The sequence below is a fragment of the Phaenicophaeus curvirostris genome, chromosome 2 (assembly GCF_032191515.1).
Source record: "Phaenicophaeus curvirostris isolate KB17595 chromosome 2, BPBGC_Pcur_1.0, whole genome shotgun sequence".
Classification (NCBI taxonomy): domain Eukaryota; kingdom Metazoa; phylum Chordata; class Aves; order Cuculiformes; family Cuculidae; genus Phaenicophaeus; species Phaenicophaeus curvirostris.
Genome location: NC_091393.1, coordinates 53,295,065 through 53,318,119, shown reverse-complemented (window position 1 = coordinate 53,318,119; position 23,055 = coordinate 53,295,065). Strand labels below are relative to the sequence as shown.

The window sequence follows — 23,055 nt, the reverse complement described above, 5'->3', positions numbered from 1 at the left end:
AAAGGCACATTCCCATTTACCTAAACAACATATCTCATTTAATTATTTGTTACATTTACCTGGAGATATGTTGGATTACACTCGGTTTTATTTTTTAAAAGACATATTTACATTTTTCTGCTTGTTGGTGATGAAACATTAGTATGCTGGGCTCGAACTTGTTCCTTCGTGTTCATGACTCACAGATGTCAGCACAGGTCTGCTACATCTGTCTAAACTCACCAAAATATACTGAAGAGAGAATGAAGATTCTGAACACAGAAGTCAGATGCTGATCTAAGTTATAAAGAGCAAATGGTGAAGAACAGCACTAAAAAGCTGACACACAAGATGAGACTCAAGCTAAATATGCCAGTGGAGTGTAAATGAAGCCCCTACTTGGCCTGCAAAGCACATGTATCTGTTTTCCTGATGCTGACATGCAGGAATGAAGGTACTCAGCATGTCTTCTGGATCCTGAGTTGGGTCTACAGCTTAGTACACTAGAAAAACTTGTAAAGTGCATTCATTTGATATGAAAACCCTAGAGGTAATAGAATTTCACAATGCCATTTTTGCAGTTGCTTTTTACAGTAAAATCATTCTTTCAAATGTTCACTCTTGACAGCACACAGTACATTTTCAAATTGGTGCCTATGAAGAGTATGTTCAGATCCTATTGCATATTAACAGGATTGATATAGGTGATTTTTGAACATTTCCATTACAATGGCTAGTTTGACTGTTGTGATGAAACAAGGAAAAATGTCAAAGCCACTTAGTGTGTTGCTGCTACAGGGCTAGGAAGAAACTGAAATGAACACCTGAGTTGTTGCTCTCAGAAAATTTTCTTCTCTGAAGTTAGAAGCAATCTTTTATTTACTTTCCTTTATGATTTATTAATTCTGAGTGTAGCTTCTGAGACACAAGTGGGCTATAAAAGAATTATAAATATTGGAGGTTAGAGTAAAATCTAGACTGGTAATTGTGGGGCATATTACTGTGAGAAATCTGTAAGAGATTCTCAGAAAATGCTAGTCTTCCTTCTCAAGGGTATTTAAGATCTTAATGTTAATTAGAGACCTACTTCACAATTATATCACTACAGGAAGGCTTAGGGGAGGAAAAAAATGTGTGCTGAAAGATAGTAAGTTCTTGTTCAGAGCTGTGACCTCTGTTCTGTTCTCAGGGAACACCTCACGTGCTTGATGTGCAGGTGGGCACCAGGTCTGCAGAAAGATTTGGCAGCTTAGTCCATGCTTGCTGTCTTATTCTGATAAACTGCTTTGTCAACACTGACATTACGACTTTTGTGTTCACACAGTTGAGACCACTTGTTTGCTTGGTTTTCTTAAATATTGAGAATTATTTACTAGTTTGTTTTGAAAGATGCAAAAATTGCATTGTCCAAACTGGAAAGGAACTGAGAAATAATAGGACAAAATGCCTTGGAACTGAAGAGTACTATGGACTCTTACTGATGGTTGTCCAGACATCATCTCACTTTGTGTCTTGTTTCAGTGGAACACACCACTGACTGGAAGAGCCCCACACCATTTTCATGCAGCCTTGGTTGAATGCTGCTTATGTGGGAACTTTCTAAAAAGCGGGAATCTCACCAGGATCATTTTAACCCTGGAGTCTTCAAGAGTTTACAAAAGTATACACAAGCAAACAAATAACATATATGTGATATATAGTACAATGGAATAAGGAAATCATGGTATGTTTTACATACATGTATTGCAGAAAGGATCTGTTTTTCTTTATGAGTATTAAAAAGAATGGTTTTTTACTCATGCCGTTTTGCGATAGCCAAGGAAACTGTCACTTTTCTTCCCCAAAACAAGCAGAGCCATTTATTTGCAGGGCTGATGCATGCATAGACCTGTTTGTCTCTGAAAAGCACACACCAGCACTACCTTCCCCGTGCACTGACTCCTGTATGTAGCAATCCTCTGGGTGGTTTTGCACATGCTCTCCCCTGGGCAGCCACCCTTGACACGTTACAAAGCAGAATCAATTCCCAGATTGGGATGATACTGCACAACCATGGGGAAAGACAAGTAGCAACTGTGGAGGAAATGTTGTTATGCAATATTGTTTTTTTTTTATTTCTGGAAAGAAATTGTGGTTTTTTCCATATATTGATCCTTAAGTGTAGTTTTTAAAAATTCTTTGCAGGTTCATTTCACTGTCTGCTATTCACAATACTCTTTATCCCTCCCTCAACTGTCTCCTGACAAACTCATTAAAATACTGTAGACATTTCTTTGAGCTTAGTAACCTGAAAATTGCAGCTCTGAGTAAGTGTTTTCAGCTGAAATTGAGGTTAACCTTTGGCAGCACCTTCTCGCTCTAGTTAAAAGGCTTTGAAATACAGTTTTACTGACAATAGAATCCACAGAGGAAAACTTTAGATGAGGAAACCCAAAAAGTGACAGCTTACCGTTTCATAGGTCCTGATTGGGTTCAAGTAGCTTTCATTTGGGCTCTTGCCAAGGCCAGAAAGTTTATTCCGTAACTCCCCAGCCTCCTTTGACTGGCTGATATGATACCGCTCAATGTTGATCAAGTGGGCAACAATATGGACGGCTGCATGAGAGGTAGAGTGGTATGAAATTATAGACACACTTGTACATGTCCACACTGCCAGCAGGAACTTCATTAAGCAAACTACAACGTATTCGAAAAGCTTGGACATAAATTGAGCGCTTTGCATAGGTTAAGCTGACAATAAAAGGAAAATTTTATCAAATATGTGTCTAATATGAAGCAACTGCTTCATGTTGATGTGGAGCAGTTCCAGGGTTACCTCCCATGTTTACAGTCAAATGCCCTGCAGTCTTCAGTGTCATCAAAGGATGACCTCTTGAGAGATGACATAAATGTATTTGTCTCTGATTTTAAATTGTTCAAAATCAGGTAAACTGATTGAAACACCTATTTTTTTTATTAATATACTAGGATGTGCAATGATCTAATATTACTATGTAAGACAGTAACCTCTCTGTTTTAGGCATAGACCAATTTGCAATTTGCACCGGGAATGCTTAAGAGATGCATCCGAAAATCTGTCCCCTATTAACGAGTAGCTATAGCATTACTTTAAGCACATAGAGTCTGGGGAAGACATAGTAACTATGATTTTAAGGGAGAAGTCTGAAACACAGTGTTAGATCTGATTTGCCCTGAGCATCATATATCACCTCTTTTTCTGGCCTGCCCCCAAAAGGTATATGAGATGGTCAGTTTAGAAAAGTCAGAAGTAAGAATTGCCCTATAATTCTTTTCTTGAGTTGAAAGAGGATAGTTTCAAAAGAGGGGGAAAAGCAAGTACTTTGTTTCATTATTGGCTAACATAGATAAAGTCATAATCATGCTAGGTGCAGTTTCAGTTTTCAATACGAGAGATTCTGAAATCCATTACAGAAAGTTGTTATTAATGGAAAATATTAAATGCCAATGGATAAAAAAATGACAATGAAAAACAATTACATGTTTACAGTTAAAGCTATTAGAATACGCTACTTTTATAATTAGCTTCCCATTACCATCTTTCCTTAAATGTATATCTGTTCCTGTGCCTGACCATTTAAAAAACCTTTCTAAAAGGCAGTATTTGTAGTAAACCAAATATAATCTGCTTCCCGAAACAATATTCTCTCCAAAGAAGATTCTTTTTTCCTTTTTATTTTTGTTTTTTGTTTCTTTTCTCTTTTAATTTTTCTTATTTTCTTCTTTTCTCTTCTTTTTTCTTCTCTCTTCCTTCTCCCCCATTCTTTTTAATTGTAATTATTTGCACAAAAATAATGTTTTCCTCTGCTAATCACTGAGTAATCACAGGTGAAAACATAGGATTAAATGCATAAGGACTTTGGTATTGCTAAGACTTTTAGGTGCCCACCCACTTAGTGAGCTCCCTCACTCCACATAAAATCATAGAATCATAAAATGATTTGGGTTCAAAGAGACCTTAAAGACTGTCTTATTCTTTAAGCCCCATGGGCAGGGACACATTCCACTAGATCAGATTGCTCAAAATGTCATCCAACCTGACCTTGAACACTTCCAGGGATGGGGCATCCACATCTTCTCTGGGCAACTTGTTCCAGCCCCCGGGGAGAGCTGTGGGCATGGGAATATGAGTTAAGGTGGGATGCTTAGTGCAGAAGTGCTTAAAGCAGCCAGTGCAAAAAGGTTGAAGATTGCTCTCATCCCCTTAATAGTAGATTAGCCCATGCATCCATGCTGGAGAGAGTTTATTTTCATTCTGATCTTCTAAGTTGATCCTTCTAGAGCAATAGTTGTGCTGTAGTTGGTGGACTGGCAGGTTGCACTTCACTCAAAACATGTTAACTTAAGGACTGCCCCTCGTCACTCTTTAACACCTGTTTCACCTCATTGCCCTATGCTTAGATAATTTCTGGAAGATGAAAGACCTATTTTAAAATCCTTGTTACATTATATTTAAAGTGGGGCTTTAAACCAAATCACATATCCTAGTCACTGGGCTGACTGGTTATTCTCTTGTGAGCTGCCTCCTGATGAAATTCTCAAGACAAATAATCAAATATTTATTGACACAGGCATCCCAAGTGAATATCCTCAGCACCCAAACTCAAAATCAAGGTCCCATTTTTTCTGAATCTTTGTCCCAGTGAATAAGAAATAATTTACACATGCCAGAATAGCTTCAGTGGAATGGAGACTGAATCCAAATGGATATGAACTGCACAGAGATAAAATGAGCCTGGAAATTAGAAGACAGATTCAAGCCATCAAAGAAATGAGACTCTAAAATAACCTTTCAGTAAATAGGATAATGGGATCAAGCAATCTAAGTAGCTTTCGTCTGAAGGTTGGTCATTTTATGAAATAGCATATATGATGTGACTGTGAGTATTAGAGGGTATTGGACTCAGTGACCCAGTATGTCCCGCGTACGTTGTTATGGATTAGGTGCTGCATGTGATACAACCTGCCCAGCATCAGGTTGGAGACGTTCCTCCCAGCACCTCAGCAGCAGCAGAACACTATAAGGAAGGTTATTCTAGACCATAAGCAGTGAGTGAGATGTGTGGATTCAGACTGTCAAAATCCAAAAGCCTGAGGGGCTCTGAATTGCAGGGTTTAGGTGGCAGCTGTGTGGGGGCTGTAGCAATCTGTTCCCCAGGGTACAACTGTTGTATAAGCAGTATATAAACACTGTTTATGTATTTAAATGTAACAGCACATTAAAGTGCTGAGTGGGAGGTGGAGGAACTTCTCCTACATGGGGCTCCTTTCAGAACGGATGTTTTGGCCTGGTAAGGATGTTATCAGATCCAGCTGGAAGGGAACCAAGTAGTTGCTTGATGAGGACCTGATTTCTCTGATATCTGAAAGAGCTCACTGGGAGGATGGAGGTGTGGGGTAATAGACCACTCTCTGTGGTAGGTTGTGGAGCAACATGCTGCAGATAATCCTGCACTGGACTAAGGGTAACAGGAGATAAAACTTTCAAAGAATGGAAAGGCCTGACAATGAATCTCTGAGTGGACTTCTTCTAAGGAGTTATATCTTGGCATTTGCTAGTGGTTACTACAACCCATAACGGTATCTGGGCCTTTTGTCTTCTATACCTGCACGATATTCTTTGTAACTCTTATATGATGCAATAGTCACCATAGCCTTGGGACCATGTGAGTTTCAGACAGTTGTAACCGGTAGTGTTGTTTTACCAAAGTTTCCCTGTAGCATATAAACTGCAGGTTTTGGATTATTCTTGCTCACTTAAACTAGCAACATTGACTAGAGATGAAGGTTTGAATCTGTGTTCATAGTGTAATACACTTTCTCTCTTTCACCTTCAGAATACATAGATTTTTTTTTATAGTGTTACTGCAGATTGTGAAGTCTTCACATGAAATTATGACATTTTTGTTGTTCAGAAGGCTATGAAATCTTGCACTTTCCTCAAAATATAGGATTGTACATGATTTGCGCAAATTGTAGTCATGTCAGCAGTGACAGGAAACTTAGTGCTATCTGGTATATTCTGAGTGTTGAGAGTGAAATGAGGTGATAGTTTATTCCAGACAAACAGAGGTCCACATTTCCTAACAAAGTATTCTAGTCTTGAACAGAAGAAAAATGGGTTGAAAGGAGGTCTCAAGTCTAAGGTTTAATGAAGAGTAGTCATGTTGCAACTTTTCCCTGGAAGAAGGGATTCACTTTCTGCAACTTAATCTAGTAAGATTTTTCTGCAGACTATTGAAGGATACTATTTTCACAGAATCACAGAATCACAGAATAACCAGGTTGGAAGAGACCCACCGGATCATCGAGTCCAGCCGTTCCCATCAAACACTAAACCATATCCCTCAGCACCTCATCCACCTGTGCCTTAAACACCTCCAGGGAAGGTGACTCAACCACCTCCCTGGGCAGCCTGTTCCAGTGCCCAATGACCCTTTCTGTAAAGATTTTTTTCCTAACGTCTAGCCTAAACCTCCCCTGGCGGAGCTTGAGGCCATTCCCTCTTGTCCTCTCCCCTGTCACTTGGAAGAAGAGGCCAGCACCCACCTCTCTACAATTTTGTCCATCTATATATTTTTCTGCTTTACTGTTAAGTGTACTATCAATGGAAACATAATCAGACCTTCTCTGAGATCTACCTCATCTTTCTTTCTGGGGGATGTTCCCTCCAGCTTTCATCTAACAGGTAGGGGGATATTGCAAGTGTAGAAGACTTCCAGAATGAACAGGAGAGGTTTTTATTTCCTGCAAGCTATTCCGTGGTAGCTGTTAATGTACAGGCCATAATGATACACTGGAAAATATTAACATTCAAGCTAATGATGTACTGAATATGTTGGTTTACCTGAGTCTCCTATGATTTTAAATATTGCTTAGAGCATTATTAGATTAATCTTTCTGATTTTTTTGTGTGCTGCTAGGATAAAAATGATGCCATCTAAAAATGAATTATAGCTGGATGGTAAGAGTAATGCAAAGATCTAATTCCATTTTCAGTGTGGTTCATTTAACATACAATAGTTGTAGCAGGCTAAAAAGTCTGGTACTGGATACATTGTCTCTAGCATTAGATATTTTACATCCCTAAAGTGCATTTTCTGAAGGGTTTGACATCTGCAGTGTATAGAATTTGCTAAGCAATTCCAAAATTAATATGCAGATTTCTGAAATCTGAGCTTACAGCTTGATTTTTTTCCCTGCACCACTTATGTAAGTAAATCATGAAGGCAAAGTTTAAGGTACTACATCCCAGGATTTTCATTTCAATTTTTTCCTCATGCTGCATGCTTAAATATTAAGAATGGAATAAATCACACACACTATATATATATAAAATACATAATATATATATAGTATATATAATATATTATATATATTTAAAAAAAAGTTATATGTTTATGACTGTGCAGGAAAACTGAAGGATTTTGACTATTGTTTTAATGACATCTGGAACCTCTGAAACATTTAACATATATTAAGTTGTATTTGACCCCAAGATGTTCTATTTAGTCTGTTAGATCAAATAAAAGGCTTTATTGGAAGGAGAGAAGGAAAAAAGGGTTGCTAATAGAACACAGTGTCTACTGTACATATTCTTAAATACAAAGAGATGTAATTAAATTATCTTGAAATTCTGGTCAATTTAGCTAGTCTTATTCAGCTAATTGTGCCTTCAGTGAAGCATGCACAACTCTCATTGAACAAAATAGAAATTGCTTGTGTTTATCTAAGGACAAGATTTCACTCTCTCTTTTTCTGCATGCCTGTATAGGGTAATAATCAAATTTTGATTAACCAACCCATCAAGATAAAATCAAAGGGTCAAATCCTGGCCTTTCTGCCTGCAGTGAAGAGAATGGCTTTGCAAGAAGCTAACCCAGGCTTCTGTCCCCGACCAAGACTGGGTTCATTTGCCACCTATCACCTTGTGCCATTTATAGTTACACAGAACCCTTAATTCAGCTTTAGTGCTGTCTTTGTGGACTAAAAAAGTGCAGGTTATGTAAAAATTACAGCAATAGTGACTACACACGTACTTGCATTGGATTTTTTGATTTTTTTATAATGGTTTTAAACATTAAAGAAGAACATAACTTGGACCATTTTTTATCCTAGCTGGAAGCTTATAATTTTTAATATAATGTAGATTCATTCCTAGTATTTGCACTAAGTCTGGATTTGAACAATCTGAAAAAAATGCAGTTTAATGGAAATTTGATTTTCTGTAATTTCTGGAAGTACAACACAGATATCAGCTAAACCTCTTTTGAAGATAAGCATCTGCTTCCCTGAAAGCTTCATTGCTTACACAAAAATGTGACTCGGATCACCAAAACCCTTCACACAGCCAACACTACCAAAAATGTGGTTGAAAGTGGAAAGGCTTTCTAGTATTTTTGGCTATAGATTTTTCAGTGCTTGTCAGAAGCTTAACATACCTGCCACGACTATACTTTGTGTCATTTTGCATGTTCTAAGAGAAAATTGCACAGCTGGAATTTTTGAAGAGCAGCAACCACCATTTCAAACAGCTTAGCTACAAAGAATCTCTCTGTCCTTCCCGTAATTTCCCTTAATTGCTTAGGCTTTATTCATACCACAAGTCAAAGGCTACTGGAGCAATATATCTATATAACCTTCCTGCAAATATCAAAACAACAGAAGAAGTAGTTTGTTCTTCAAAACTTGTGCTGTATGTCAAAGTAAAAAACCCTATATATCCCCTCAGTACTCCTCGCTTCAGAAAACATATGAATGTACTTTCTTAAGAAGCAAGAAACAATGCAATAAGAGGGAGGAACTGTAAAAAAATGTTATTTACTGTCTTCTGTAGATAGCTTTAGATTTCAGACAACTGCCTCTCAACTCAAAAGTCTGTTTGCATTAGAAAGCATAGAATGATTTGCTCTGATCAAACTGAGAGCGCATGAAACTATGATTCTATTCTAGTAGAGTTACAGGTCTATAAGGAAGATTTATTAGTGGGTGAATAACTCCCAGACAGCTCTTATCACAGACAGGCATGCAGAAAGCAGGAAGCCAAATGAAGCAGAATTCCCTTTACTGAATTTTCAATGATGCCCTTGATTATAGATAGCATTGTTTACTCTTTCTCTTTCCTCCAACTTCCCTCTTCCACTAGACTCTGATTATATCCCTTTATGACCTGCACAATTAAAGCCTGCTCTTGAATTTGTATTAGAGCTGATGAAAAATTAAAGGTACAGATGTACTTTTTCCAAGGCCACACGCACCTTAGCTGAGTTTGCTGCATGTTAGAAGCCAGACAATACTAATGTTGCACTGACTATTTTTAGAACGCTATTAAATAAATGTGCTGGAATAACACCACCTGGCAAGCTGAGATGAATACATGTTACTTCAATAATAAAGGAGTCTACAATTTTCTATTGTGAGGCTAAGCTTACTGATCTGATCTGCAAATTGGTTTAACTTCTTACTGCCACATTTAAGCTATTGATCATACAGGGGAGAACATTCATTTAACTAAGAATTATTAAATTGCAATAGACTAATATGAGTTGACTATGCTTTTGTGTAAAAAAAGATAATATAAGTAGTATAATGCTTGGATAAATAAAGTGTCAGTTGAGAGGAAAATGGCATCTATTTACACATTTTAACACTGTTAGATGTTGTTAAAAGGGACTCAATATACTTGTGGGTTCCTCTTTACTCTGAAGTGTTGCTTTTCTGTCACAATATGTGCTATAGATTGTATTTTTTTTTTTTATGAATTTGATATTTAATTTCAGGCAACTGAGTTGCTGGCCATTATTTACCCAAGTCTGACTCTACAGTGATGTAGTGTTTTCCCAAATATGATAGTTCTTTCTTACTTGTCTGCTAGGGAAGCATGAGTTCATAAGTTGTCAAGTTTTTATCATTAGACTTCCCTGTATTTTTTTTTTCCTCTTCAAATATCTCATCAACTATTTTTCCATTTTATACTCTGGAAAAACACCCAACCCAAACAACAACCCAAGAATAAACCTCATTTTCTCCCTAGAGAGTGATAGAATTAAATAATGGTGCTTTCTGTCATTTCAGATCAGCTCCTGTGTCTTTTTTCTTGGAATTACTGAAGCCATAAAGTAATCACTTTTCTGATAGAATTGCACTTCCCAAGCTGTCCACCTTAATGCACTAGCAAACGTTTTTATATGAATGTAAAAAACAAAAACATAAAAGGTTTGACTGTGCAGTTTTCTTTCTTTTTGAAGCATGACAAATTATACACCAAGTAGAAGTTGGTTAATTTACATTCCTGAGTTGATTTGTTAATTAAAGAAGCAATGTTGCATTCTGTAGGAATCTGCTTTATGCTGAAACTGAATTCTGATAAATGAATGGACATGACAGATAAGTAAATCATCATACTACACTATAAGATGCACATTTTCATCCCCAGCTTCCTCTCTGGATTCTGTAGCACTAGATACAAAGGACAAATTTTAGCTATTGGTTCCTAATGGCAATCCTGGCTTCAAAATATTGTCTCACTGCATGGGGACATTAACAACCTGTACACTCAAAAGAAGCTCCCTCTCTTAGATGAAAAAAAAGGTATTGAAATCAGGATCTGCTCTGTTAGCCTGGGGGTTGAACTGTTACCCTAAAATGCCTTATGCTTGCAATTAACCCTGATTAAATCCTGTGTCTCCTTTTTGCTTTCTAAGAGAACTGTCTGTTGCAGATGCCTCTCCATCCCTATGTGCTTCTGTCTTTCCTCCTATTGCCTTTTGTACTTCCTTCCCTCCCTTTTCCCCATACTATCTCCTGTTCATCACATGCCTTCTGAATTCTACAAGCTTCAGTTTTCTTCAGGTTGTTTAACCAATTAGGGGACAGGAAGGTTCCATGTCTTCTTCCTGGCCAGGTAAATGAACACCTATACATCAGTAAGTCACTAGGACCAGCAGAACAGATAACTTTTGATCCCAAGATGCAGTTTTTTCCTCAAGGGGCCTATTAGTTCCCAGTACCCATCTTCTGTTTTAAAAAAAAATAAAATAGGAATTTAATGTTTTCAAGACAGCTGCTTGTCTCAAATTCAGATTAAATTTATTACCCAGTTGAAAACTTATTGAAGAAGATGTAGCATTGGGCAGATAAGCTGTGTGACTCATAAGCACCATTTCCTTAGGAAATTAGGCTGTAACGCTTTATTGTCTCCCCAGACATCTACTTTCAGGGATTTAATAGAAGTTATTTACACTAAATATTTAGAGCACATAAGCCAGTCACATTAACTAAATGGCAACTAGTAGTTATTATCCAGGTTGAAAACTTATTGACTTAACAGTTGAACTTTTTTCAAGCAAAAAAGCTTACAAATGGTTAATCAGATGGGACTCCACCACATATTTAAAGCTGCAGTCACCAAATGATAGCACTAAAATAGCACATCTCAGAGCTGATGGGGATTACAGCAATAGGCAGAACCACCATGAAATTCAAAACAGGTCAATGGCAGAGAAGGGAAAAAAGTAAGAGCTTACTTGCATTTACAGCTATTCCATAGGCAACCATCTTGTGAAATGTGATGTTTTTGTCAAGCTGTCTCCTCAGTGCTCCTCCACAGCACTTGGTGAAAAAGCAGAACTTGTTTTATATAATTCCTATTACTATTTACAACTGACATTTTGGAAAGGAGAAGAGATGAGTTCAGTACATTTAAAAATGGAATATTGAAGGAAGTCAGTGGAAGTTTTGGGATAACCTCAACTTTGGCACACGGGTAACTGTTTTTGGCATAGTAACACTCCAAGATTTCTTAAGTTATTCAGCTTTAGCAGGGGCTCAAAAAGAGGTTTGATAAAACACTGGTACATTTAACTGTGATTTGTGAGTGGTTTGCCTGGACTCGTTAAATGATTTGCCGGTAGAAGGACACCAGGCTGGGCCACCATCGCTTTGCAAGCTCAGGTTTAGCTGCATGAACACAGCTGAACCGCTGGCAAAGCCAGCTTGCAATGAAAACATTTTTACTGCTTTCGTGAAATGGACACCCTGGGAGGGTGAGGCTGTCTAGACTACAGGTGGCTTCAGGCTGATGTGTTACTGAGCTGTCTTCCCATTATTGAAGTGCTTGATGGTGATGTGCTCATGGCCAGCTGGGTGTCTCTGCTCGGAGCCAGCCTGGGGCCAGGACGAGCTGCAGTGAGCCAAAAATAACATGGTCTACTGGAAACCAGACAGTCCTCACAGACCTCATTCAGACTCTGAATGGTGTTGTAGGTGTCTGGATTGTTCGCTCAACATGACACAGTGCCATGCCAGAGATCTTGGTGTTTACCCGTGTTGTTTCCCAGCTAATAAATCTTCCAAAAACCTGGAGCACCATGGGGTGCAATGCCAAGACACAGCACCTTCTCAGAGAGTCCCTGGATCCAGCCCTGTGTTGACCATGCTTATAGCCAGTCAAGTTGCACTGTGCCGTGCTCCTCAAGAGCAGAATATTTTCAGAGGAACATAATATTGATTATTGTGAGAAGAGTTCCAGTTCTCAGAGTTCTTACTCAGCATCTAGTAGCATGCACATATGGTATGTTAATTCAAAAACTGATTCATGAGTCCAAAACAACTTTTTGTCTTAAATTCTTAGCTCCCGGACTCAAACAATTATAAAACAGTGTTGATTCCCAGCCTAAAGACTGCTCAAAATGTAGCTCTAACACTGAGGAAGAAAAAAAAAAAGGCAGAACCAGAATAAGAACCAGCTTATAATAAAATCAAAAAATGTTACAATTTGTAATTTCCCATTGTTCTTGGAGTCATGAATTGAGCAGCGATTTTTTACCCAAATGTGTGATGTTGGAATTGCACTGACTGTAATAATTCACTGCGAGCTGATGCTATATATAGTATAGCTAAATCCTTAAGTACTTCCTATGTGTGGTGCTAAGGTTAATGTAAATGCCTCTGAGCAGATGACCATTCATTACAAAACCACAAGTTTGTAAGAAAGGAAGACTTGAATGGTGACCACTCAGACAGAAGGGTTTAAACATGTTCCTTATTATCCTTATGAGACTTTTGTCTATCTCTCTGTTTTCTCTCTCCAATTTTTGCTTTGCAGCTACACAGGATACACATAATGGATACATGTTTTCTCTGTTTGGCCAAGTTGCATTATTAGATCCCTTTTTTGTGGCTCCTCACTTTCCACTTCATGACACCATGCTATACAGTGGCTGCCAAAATCACTGTTGCATTTAGAGCACTATGTTAAACAAGCCATTCGTTTCTCTTCAGTCATGAATACTGACAATTTAAATGGTAATAACTAGGCAATAGTGTACAGATTTCTCTATCAAAAATTAAAATTCCTTGGAAAATGTTTGATATGGATAATACTGCTGAACTACAGAAATAAAAAAAGGGAGGATAATGTGGTTATTTGAGAAATGGTACTTACAGTGCTCGCTCCTCTTAGGAATGAAATAAGGTTTCTACTGACTGGTAACAGGATTAGCATGCAGTTAAAATTAAGGCATGTTGCAGAAGCTCTTGCCCAAGCCAGGGTTGACTGTACATATAACAGCATAAAGAAATTAAATTACAAGCTTGCTATAGGAAGAGCAAAAGAAAGAAAATACTATATTAACATAATACTCTTATATGGGAAAGTTACTTTTGAAGCATCAAAAATATTATAAAGGATGTAAATAAAATTAGACTATGCATTCATTCTTCTTGAGGAGCCCTTTAACAATCAAACTCATACTTACTCCCAGCATAATCCGTGTATAAATGTAAGCATCTTCATCTTCATACCAGTGGAAGGTATCAATAAACAAATAGAAATTCAGTCCCAGCCATGCCAGCTACAAAGCAGACAGGTTACAGATTAATGACACTTACTGTATTTTTTAATCTTTATAAAACTGGTTATTATTATAAAAGTATCTGAGAGATACTTCAAAATCAGCGTACAATGCAGTTCTTGATCACAGGTGATGAAAATCACAAATGCGTGCTAGAATAAGGTTATCTTTTAGCAAATGCAGAATTACGGTCCTATGCCCACCCAGCAGAGGCTATAGATGACATTTACAGTGTGATGGTAAACTTGGTCTTAAACACACAGCTTAGCCTGGTCTCCAAAAAGGCAATAAAAACTAAAATAAATTAATTGTAGGACTGCAGGGAAATAGGAGCTTAGGAAATTTCTTTCTCCCCCCCCATACTCACCAAAAGCCTCTGATAATAATTTGGAATATAATTTCACTTACAATTGCAAAACCCTTTTCCATTTATCTGAGGACTAAATACATGGAGTTAAAAATAATTAAAAATAAAACAGTAAGACTTTAAATTGTTTTTAAGACTACCTATAAAAAGGCTGCTGAATATTTTATGACAAGTTTTACATTAAGCTTGGGAGTATTACTGTAAGCAAACCATAAAATGTCTTTTAAACAAGCTTGAAATATTTATATATATCCAATTATAGTTTTTAATGCTAAAAATACTCACTAATAATAGCACTGAGAGTTTTTCATTCAAAATCCAGCATCCCATCCTGAGTGCCTCTCCCTGTGCTAGCAGCAGCTGACTCGTGCCTTCCAGTGTAACTCAAGTTTTTCATCCATTCCTCAGGCTTTTCTACTAACTCCTTTTGTCTTTAGATTTTAATAAGCACCTAGTGGGAGCAGGAGGTTTCTCTAGGAATTTTCTAATTAAGGACTGCCTGACAAGAACAGATCACCCCAGTGACATGTCTCATGACCTGTGTAAATAAAATGCAGGTCATTGTCCCGTCCTTTCTCTCTATGGAGTTATTTCTCAGCAAATGAGAGATGCTGTCAGTAAATTGTCCTCTTGCATGGATCTGAGTGGGGTTTTTTGCTTCTCTGCAGTTTGAACAGAGTGCAATATTTCTTTATGATTCATCATTCAATTTAGTAGCAAACAGAGGCATCCCTTATGTGTGTGTAAGACGGGAGCATTGCTAAAAGATCTTGGGAGTTGCAAAATCACTCAGGCAGAAGTTTGGAATTGTCGGAATAAAGGGTGTCCCTCTAACATTTGTCTGGATTTCTTGCAAGTATAGATTATGACAATGTTAGAAAGCATGAGTTTTTCATTCATTTGGCCACAGTTATAAAATAAGCAATTACTTTCTCTTTCTCTTATTTACAATGTTCAGTGTAAGGACATGAATCCTTCCTTACCTTCCTGCTAGGAGGAGAGAAATAACAATTAATTTTCTCCTGGGCTTCTCTGTCAAGCCTCACAAACATCAACTGCATTCACCCATGGCCTGTGAGGTGAAGAGAGGATGCCTGTTTCAGAGGATTGAACACAAATGGGTTGGGAAAAACCACATCCTTTACTTGCGTACATCGCTTGAGCAGCCTGGCAGATGCTGTGGCTCTCCCTGTGCTCTGCAGCCTGCTCCCATGTTTTTTCTACACAATGACATTGCTTTGACAGTACTAAGGTACTCAGGAAATATAAGCATCTTCAAATGCTATCTACACACACTTTCCAGGGCTAGAGCTTACACCTTTTTTTTCAGGATTTGTTTTCATTTGTAAAACTAGAGATTTCTATTCCTCCAGGTTTGTCTGGAGGACTGTTCAGCCTACTTGCTTCTCCTTGAAGTTTACTTCTCTGAGGATCTAATGAGCCATCTACAAAATGAGTAAGCAGGTTTCAATAACTCTCAGCAAGATCAAAACCTTTGGACAGGCTAGTGTAACATAGAATACTGTTAGTCCATTCAAGATTTTTCTTTAGTAGGTGGTTATTTGAACAGCCGGCACCATGATCATATTAAAAATAAAGAAAACATTCTCTGATTTGCCTTTACTAAAAGTGAAGAACTAAACAAATTAAACATTAACAAACTTTATGACAAGCCATCTGCAGTAAAGGGCCACTGTTTATTATGTGACTTGGTACGGGCTATTGTCACTATCACCATCTTTATAGTAGCTTTGGTAATAAGACAGTCAGTTTTGCTGTAGTTTTCAGAGAGGTCATAAGAAGAGGAAATAAGGGAGAATGGAAGAAGAATGTGCAGAGGGTGAGGAGAAATACTGCTAAGGTCAGATGCCAATTTTAACTACTTAAAAAAAGCAGAGAGAGAAAACCCACTATCTGGATTAGCTGCACATCAAAGAGAAATGCTGCGCTGCAGTGTTCTGCTTTGAAGTTCAGCTGATCCAGACAGCAATTTTCTAAAATGAGTCAAAACTGGCACCTGAAATAGAATTTTTTTTAGAGTGCAGCAGATTCATATGCTGGTTTAGGCTCCAAAATTTGTCTGGATCAGCAGCTGTACTTCAAAGCAGCACATCTCAGTACAGCATTTGACTTTGAAGTGCATGTAGTCCAGATGACAGACCTCTTAAAGGAGCCAACGAATCAACAGCACTTTATTTTTTGTCAGCTGAAACAGCTATGTTTCTTTCTCACATATAATGGTAATGTGTGTGGTCTCTAGTATGGTATCTATCAATAAAAACATAAAGCTAACACAAAAGCTTTTTATTGCTTCATTTTCTGTAAAGGAACTGGTCGTCATCATTTTATTACACTGATTTGCAGTGATCTCAGCCGATTTCTAATGCAAACTGTTCAGACAAGACTCAGAAAAGGAAGTTTTATTGATTAAAGAACTAGCTGTATTCCATTTTGTTATTATTTTTTCATTATCATGAGCTGCAACTATCCTAAAAAGGATATAGAATAACGATGAAAAGGGATTTGTTCTGCCAGTTGGGGAAAAAGCAGCGATGGGCATGCTGAGTTCACATGCAAGAGACAGGCAACCCTGTCATTAGCTTAAAAGGTCAGTTTTTGCATGGAAAGAGGTTTATGAGGCTTTGAATTCTTCCATGTAAGTATCTCAGCATTAATGTCAATGTTTGTATCAATTACTTCTACAGACCTCAGTCGCAGTTAGTTCCATTCTATTTGACAGCAACCTATATCTGAGGTTGTTAGTAATTTTTTAAAGTACTTTCAACAGTGCTTACCCTTTACAAGACACATTATTTGCATGAGACTGTATACATATACATACACATTTCATTTTGCTGGGCTATCTTAAGTTTATTATTAGATATGCATGCCTTGTTTTTCAAAGGCAAAATAATTTCAGTTGACTCTGAACTCTACCCTTCTGCAGTTTTCCTGTGTGCTTGACTTTATGTCTGTAAGTAACGTGCATGAACTTGATCAGCTTCACTATGCCACATTTAGAGATGGATATAGGTTAACAAGTGACTCAGAGGATCAGAGTGCTTTAATTTAGCAGACCATCTGACAGCCATTTAATTGCTGACTATATCAGAGTGTACACTTTGTATTATATCATATAAAATGGCAGCAGTACTGTGTTCTCTAACTTTTATATTATTTCTCAATGCTTTCCAGTAATGTGAGAAGTGAGATGGAGATTTGTTTCTGTTGGATGGCTGAAGAAGCTGCACAATATATTTGATAAACCATTCAACTTTTGTGGAGAGAGAAGCTGCTGAAACTGATCAGAGTGCAAACTTCTTCCTTTTATCCCCTCTTATTTTCTTTTAAAGACAATTCTGAAAGAACAGAGGCCAAGGTTCAGCTTCAGTTGCTCTTCAATGCTCTGATTCTACCTTTGTAAAAGAAACTTACTGAATTTCTATAAACAGGGTTTGAGTGACTAGTAGCAGAGAAAAAAAGCCATAAGATTTATAGAGATTTTCTTAAAGTGTTGGGTTTTTTTTATTTAACAACCTCATTAATGTTAATGGATTTTTTTTTTATGAACTGTACTCACATTATGGATAGAGGAACAGTTTTGCAGCTTAAGAACATTAAAAAAAATCCCCAAAGTTCTGAAAGAATGATATTGTATCAGCCTTATCAGTGCCAAAGATTTAAAAATCATCAGATTGTTCTAAAATTTATGAAATTACAAAACCAAGAGCGTGCAGATTCGGGTAGAATGCTGACTGAGAACTGAGATTTCAAGGGCATCTGGTTTCTCACTTATGGTTTTTTTTCAATAATGATGTGTTTATTTGTTAATGAAATATTGAAAATCTTGGCCCCAGAAGTGGACGTGAGCAACAACAACAAAAATGCAGTAGTCAAAACACTTGTGATGCAGTTGGCAGAATTAGCAAGAATATAGCAAGTATTCACAATGTCCACAAACCCAGTCATTGGTCTAAAGGCACAAAAAGGACAGAAAGACTTCTGTCTCTATCCAGAAAAGCAGAATAAAGTTACAGCAGCCCTTTAAAAATAAGAAAAGTATTTTGATTGTAGGTCCAGCTCCTCCTGAACTCCACAAGTCAGTGCAATAAAATGGACACAGTACAATAAAGCAGTTCCTTTCCCTGGGTTAGCAGAACTGTTGCTGGTATCAAGGATATCTCATCTGTTAGGCAGTACCAGGATCTCAATTCACAGCGTATGCCAGCAATGCCTACAGGTCAAGAAAAGGAGTTGATAGAACAGTGAAATGCAAATGATTAGGGATCAAAATAAAATGTCACATTGGAGGCTAAAAGGGACGCTGTCATTGAACAATATGGAAACAACTGTTGTTTCTGCCTAAAGTGGGGCTTGGCACCCTGTTAGCAGAGGGCAACCCCAACTCTGATTCTTTCCACAAGCCAGAGAAAACTGACAGCTATAGCGTGGGAAATAATCAGTTCCTACCCAGACAATACTAACATTTGCATCCAAATCTTTTCTCTCTCAGGGGACTTCTTTATTACCATGCTCACACTGTAATCAAAATATCTTCAGGAGCAATTTCAGACATTCAAAAGCTATTTGTTTCAGGAAGTGCCAAAATGTCCCAGCTCTTTATTGTGCATCTCCAGAAACAAGAGTATCCTACCTTCCTAATTATATGGGCTAAATGCTGTTTTTCCCACACAAGCTGTTTTCCAGCTTAATAAAATAAAACAACCCCTCAGAGTGGCTGAAATCTTGTGCAAATAGTACACAGGTTACCCAAAAGGATTTTTTCTTTCAGCTGTTTTGTAGGTAGCTATCCATGGAAAACAGGTTAAAGATGAACCGAGAAATGGAAAAAACAGGAGCAGGAGGAAAAAGGGGTAACAGTAACATCCCTGATGTTTTCTCTGTGTTCCCAGACCTGATAAAAACCTGTAATAGATGCAATACTTTTCATCTTGTCCTGTCTCATGTGTTCCTTATATGGCACAAGCAAGTTGTGCATTAATTTGCCTTCCTCCAGCTTCTCATCTCCTGTATCAGGTGCCACAGCTAAGTCCACCAATCTGTAATCTGCAACAGTTTTTTGCAGGACGGTGCTCATAGGATGCCCCTCATGGGAGCACCCTCTGCCAGGCTGGGTGTAACCCACAATAAAGTGGAAGAGAGGGCTGTGCTCCGGCAGGAGAAGTGATGGAGTGAGAAGGTGGCTGCCAGCTGGCTTTTCTCCTCCCCCAGAGCCAGGGCATCACTGACACAATGGAGAAAGTATTGAAAGAGGCTCAATATGAGTATAAAAGGGTTGTTCAAATTTTACATCAGCACACAACTGATTTGTCTGCACTGTTGCACATACATGATCCTCTCCATGCTCTCCATGGCCAACTGGATCAGGGATGGGATCAAGTGACAAAGGACATGGCAGAGCTGAGGTATTCAATACCTTTTTCACAACAATCTTTACTGTTAAGGAATGACCTTCCATTATCCCAGACCCCCATGGCAAGCAGGAAAGTCTGGAGCAAGGAAGGCACAATTGATTGAGGAGGATCAGGTCAAGGAACATTTAAACAAATTGGGCATATGCAAATGCATAGGACCTCATGAGGCACACCTGTGAATGCTGACCTCGCTCATGTCACTGCAAGGCCATTCTCAATCATCTTTGAAAGGTCATGGCAGTTTGAGAAGCCTCCTGAAGACTAGAAGAAAGAAAACTTCATTCCTGTCTTTAAGAAGGGCAAGAAGGAGGATCTGGGGGACCTGATGCAATCAGCCTCAGCTCAATCCCTGGGAATGTGACTGGCCAAATCTTCCTGGAAATAATTTCCAGACACCTGAAAGATGAGAAGGTGATCAGAAGCAGTCAGCATGGCCGAAACTGTTCAGCATGGAGAAGAGCAGACTGAAGGTGATCTAATCATTATGTATAAATACCCAGTGGGAGCATCCAAAGAAGATGGAGCGAAACTCTTCCCAGTGGTGCCCAGTGAGAGGATCAGAGTCAATGGGCACAAACTGAGACACAGGACCTTCTATCTGAACAACAGAAAACTTTTACTGTGAGGATGACCAAGTACTGGTATAAGTGGCCCAATGAGGATATGGAGTCTCTCTGCTTGGAGACACTCAAAACCCATCTGGAAACAGTCCTAGGCAGTTTGGTGTAGGCGACCTACCTCTGAACAAGGAGGTTGGAATGGTCACTCTTCAAAGGTCCCTTCCAGTCTCAGCCATTTTCTGATATCTGTGATTTCCATTTCATTTTCTAGAGAAAAGTGAATCAACCACTCTGAAGTTTCTTACCCTAGACTATGAGCATACTTAATTTAACTAAATTAATTTGTCATTTGTTAAAATTTTCATGAAGAAGTTATTAGATTAGTCTGATTTTATTTCTGGATCTCACTCAGAACTTTGTGATCTCATTAGCAGTCTGTTTTTATCAGGATGAAATGTTTTGAGTGCTAGATTGAATATTTTCAGTGTAATAATTCATAGCAATTTTGGTTGATGTAGTCTTAAATTCTTTCACTGGATGCAACTAAAAGCAGTGAAAAGAAGGAAATATAGGTATTTGAGGGACTTATATCCTTAAAATTAGTAGCAATGACATAAATAAAGACTTTAATGAAATTAATGCAAGGACTTGCATATAGGTATGTTTTTAAGATTGCGCACTGGAAATAATTTTTCTAAAAAATACATCACCATGCAAATTCCTCATTTGTGTAGTTGTAAAATTGCCAGAGTTGATAAAACTGCATGTTATCTGAATGGTTTTCAGTGAACGATTTCTCCTCATTTAAACTTTATATTCCTTCCAAAATTCATTCTGAGATTATTATTGAATCCTATTCCATATTAAATTAAAATGAAATACAGTTTACCTGCCATAGGAGCATTAAAGGGTCGTTTCTATGTAGTCCTTGGTGTCAGTAATCATATGGCCATGCAAGAAGAGTAGCAATATGTACAGCATTTCCAGACGGCTATTCATAACTGTGGATAAGAATAGAGGTCAAGAGCTAAGGTTTCACCTAGTGGAAAGCATTTTCTAGCATGTTCAAAATGGAAATCGTATTTTAAAGTAATTACAGGCCATAATTTTTAACACTGCAGTATAGCAATATATAAAGGCATAAGCTGTAAGTGTTCTGGACTCATTTCTCTGCCACTAAAATGTTATTTGCCTTCATTACCTTAAATTCAAATAAACCGGTGGCACTGTCTATAAAGTATCTCTCTTTTGTGAGAACAAGCCGTGAAGAGGCATAGGCAGGGTTAGGGGAGGATTAAAGATCAAATACACCAAGAAATGGTGAAGAAACAATGAATAAAGCAAAAAGTAGGAGGATGTCAGACACTTAAACAGTATTTTCATAGTCTAAGCAATAGTACCCTTGTGAGCAAAGGTTTCCAAATGATGCATGATTATCTGTTTCTCCTTTCAGAGTTTTCTCCCCACATCTTTATCTCCTCCCTAAACTTCTCCTAAAAGCCCTGTAACTTTTAACAACTAAAAATATTTAGTTCTGTGTCACACTTCTCCTATATCTCCTGACAATATTATGCATATGTAAAAAGTTTGTCACGCATTTGATTTAATGTGCTGTGGATAAAGCAATAAAGTTTTAGGATGGATCCACCCCTAAAGGCCAAGTTGTTACACGTGCTGAACACGTCATGATTTGTTTCTTGAAACAGAAATTAAATATCTATAGAATCATAGAACAGTTTGGGTTGGAAGGAACCTTAAGATCATCCAGTTCCAACCCCCTTACCATGAGTAGGGGTACCTCCCACCAGATGAAGCTGCTCAAGGCTTCAGCGATTCCTTTCAAATAAGACTCTAAGTTCATTCATTCTCACTGTAGTGGAGCAATTCTCAATGGGAGTATGAGTCAGAGCATGGATAAGAAAGCAGCAGATAAGCTCATGCTCCTTTCTCACCTCTCCTATCCTCTGGGCAAGGCGCAGGGACTTTTACCTCCTCTCCCTACCATATGCAGGCTGGTCTCCTGCTCCAGTGCTTTCTTGAGAAAGCAACACAAGCAGCACAATCAGTTTCCATTTCCTCCAGCCAGGCAGTGACCAGACACATCCCTGCTGACCTGTCACCAGAAGCACTACTCCATTGTCCTGGCCCCATGTCCTTCTCCCAGACAATCCTGCCCTCCACAGGTACCATCAGGGCTCAGTTAAGTCACCTCTTACACAGTTTGCTCTAAATTTAAATTAATATTGAAAGTGTTTCAAGGCTTTGACTTGCCTGCAATTTCTACGGAGCTATAAATTTACCTTATTGTAAATATGAGTATAAAGGTAAATGCAAGGATGTGGTTATTATAGTATTTAATGGATGCCAGTTTATATTGTAGTTACAACTTAAACTAATGAATTCAATTTTGTTAAAGGTTTTACCAATATAGTGCTTTAAAACAGAAGAGATTAAAGTTGTTTTATATTCAAATATTTCTCATTTCAGATCTCATAAAGTAGTAACAACTGCCTATGGCTCAAGAATAAAGAAATTATAAAACACTTGAAGGACTGTCAGTAAAATGCTATTAACTTAAAAGTTTTAAATAAATAAAGTTTAAAAGACATTTTTATAATTTACTTTAAAAAATAAACATTAAGGAAAGCTTATTTACAAGTCATGCTATTTTTTAAATTGTTTTAACAGTAATTGAGTTAAAAGGTTCTATTTAATTTACTTCAATACTTGATGGTATTTGTATGATACGTATTTTATTATATAAATATATACTTTTATAATTCTATAATCTTATTGTATAATAATGTGTTTTTCATTCAAAAATACACTCTTTTTATTTTCAT

At 37.7% G+C, this 23,055-nt stretch overlaps 1 protein-coding gene across 1 annotated transcript in view; it reads right to left on the bottom strand.

Annotated features, from left to right (window-relative positions):
• NOX3 (NADPH oxidase 3) overlaps positions 1–14,608 on the bottom strand; it is a 39,097-nt gene extending 24,489 nt beyond the window's left edge. Inside the window, exons 1-5 of the mRNA XM_069850982.1 lie at positions 14,503–14,608; positions 13,755–13,850; positions 13,442–13,552; positions 11,523–11,607; positions 2,429–2,574 (exon numbers count right to left, since the gene is read on the bottom strand). Coding sequence (XP_069707083.1) covers positions 2,429–2,574; positions 11,523–11,607; positions 13,442–13,552; positions 13,755–13,850; positions 14,503–14,547 — 483 coding nt within the window. The 5' untranslated portion in view covers positions 14,548–14,608. The remainder of the gene's footprint in view (positions 1–2,428; positions 2,575–11,522; positions 11,608–13,441; positions 13,553–13,754; positions 13,851–14,502) is intronic.
• Between the last annotated feature and the right edge of the window lie 8,447 nt (positions 14,609–23,055).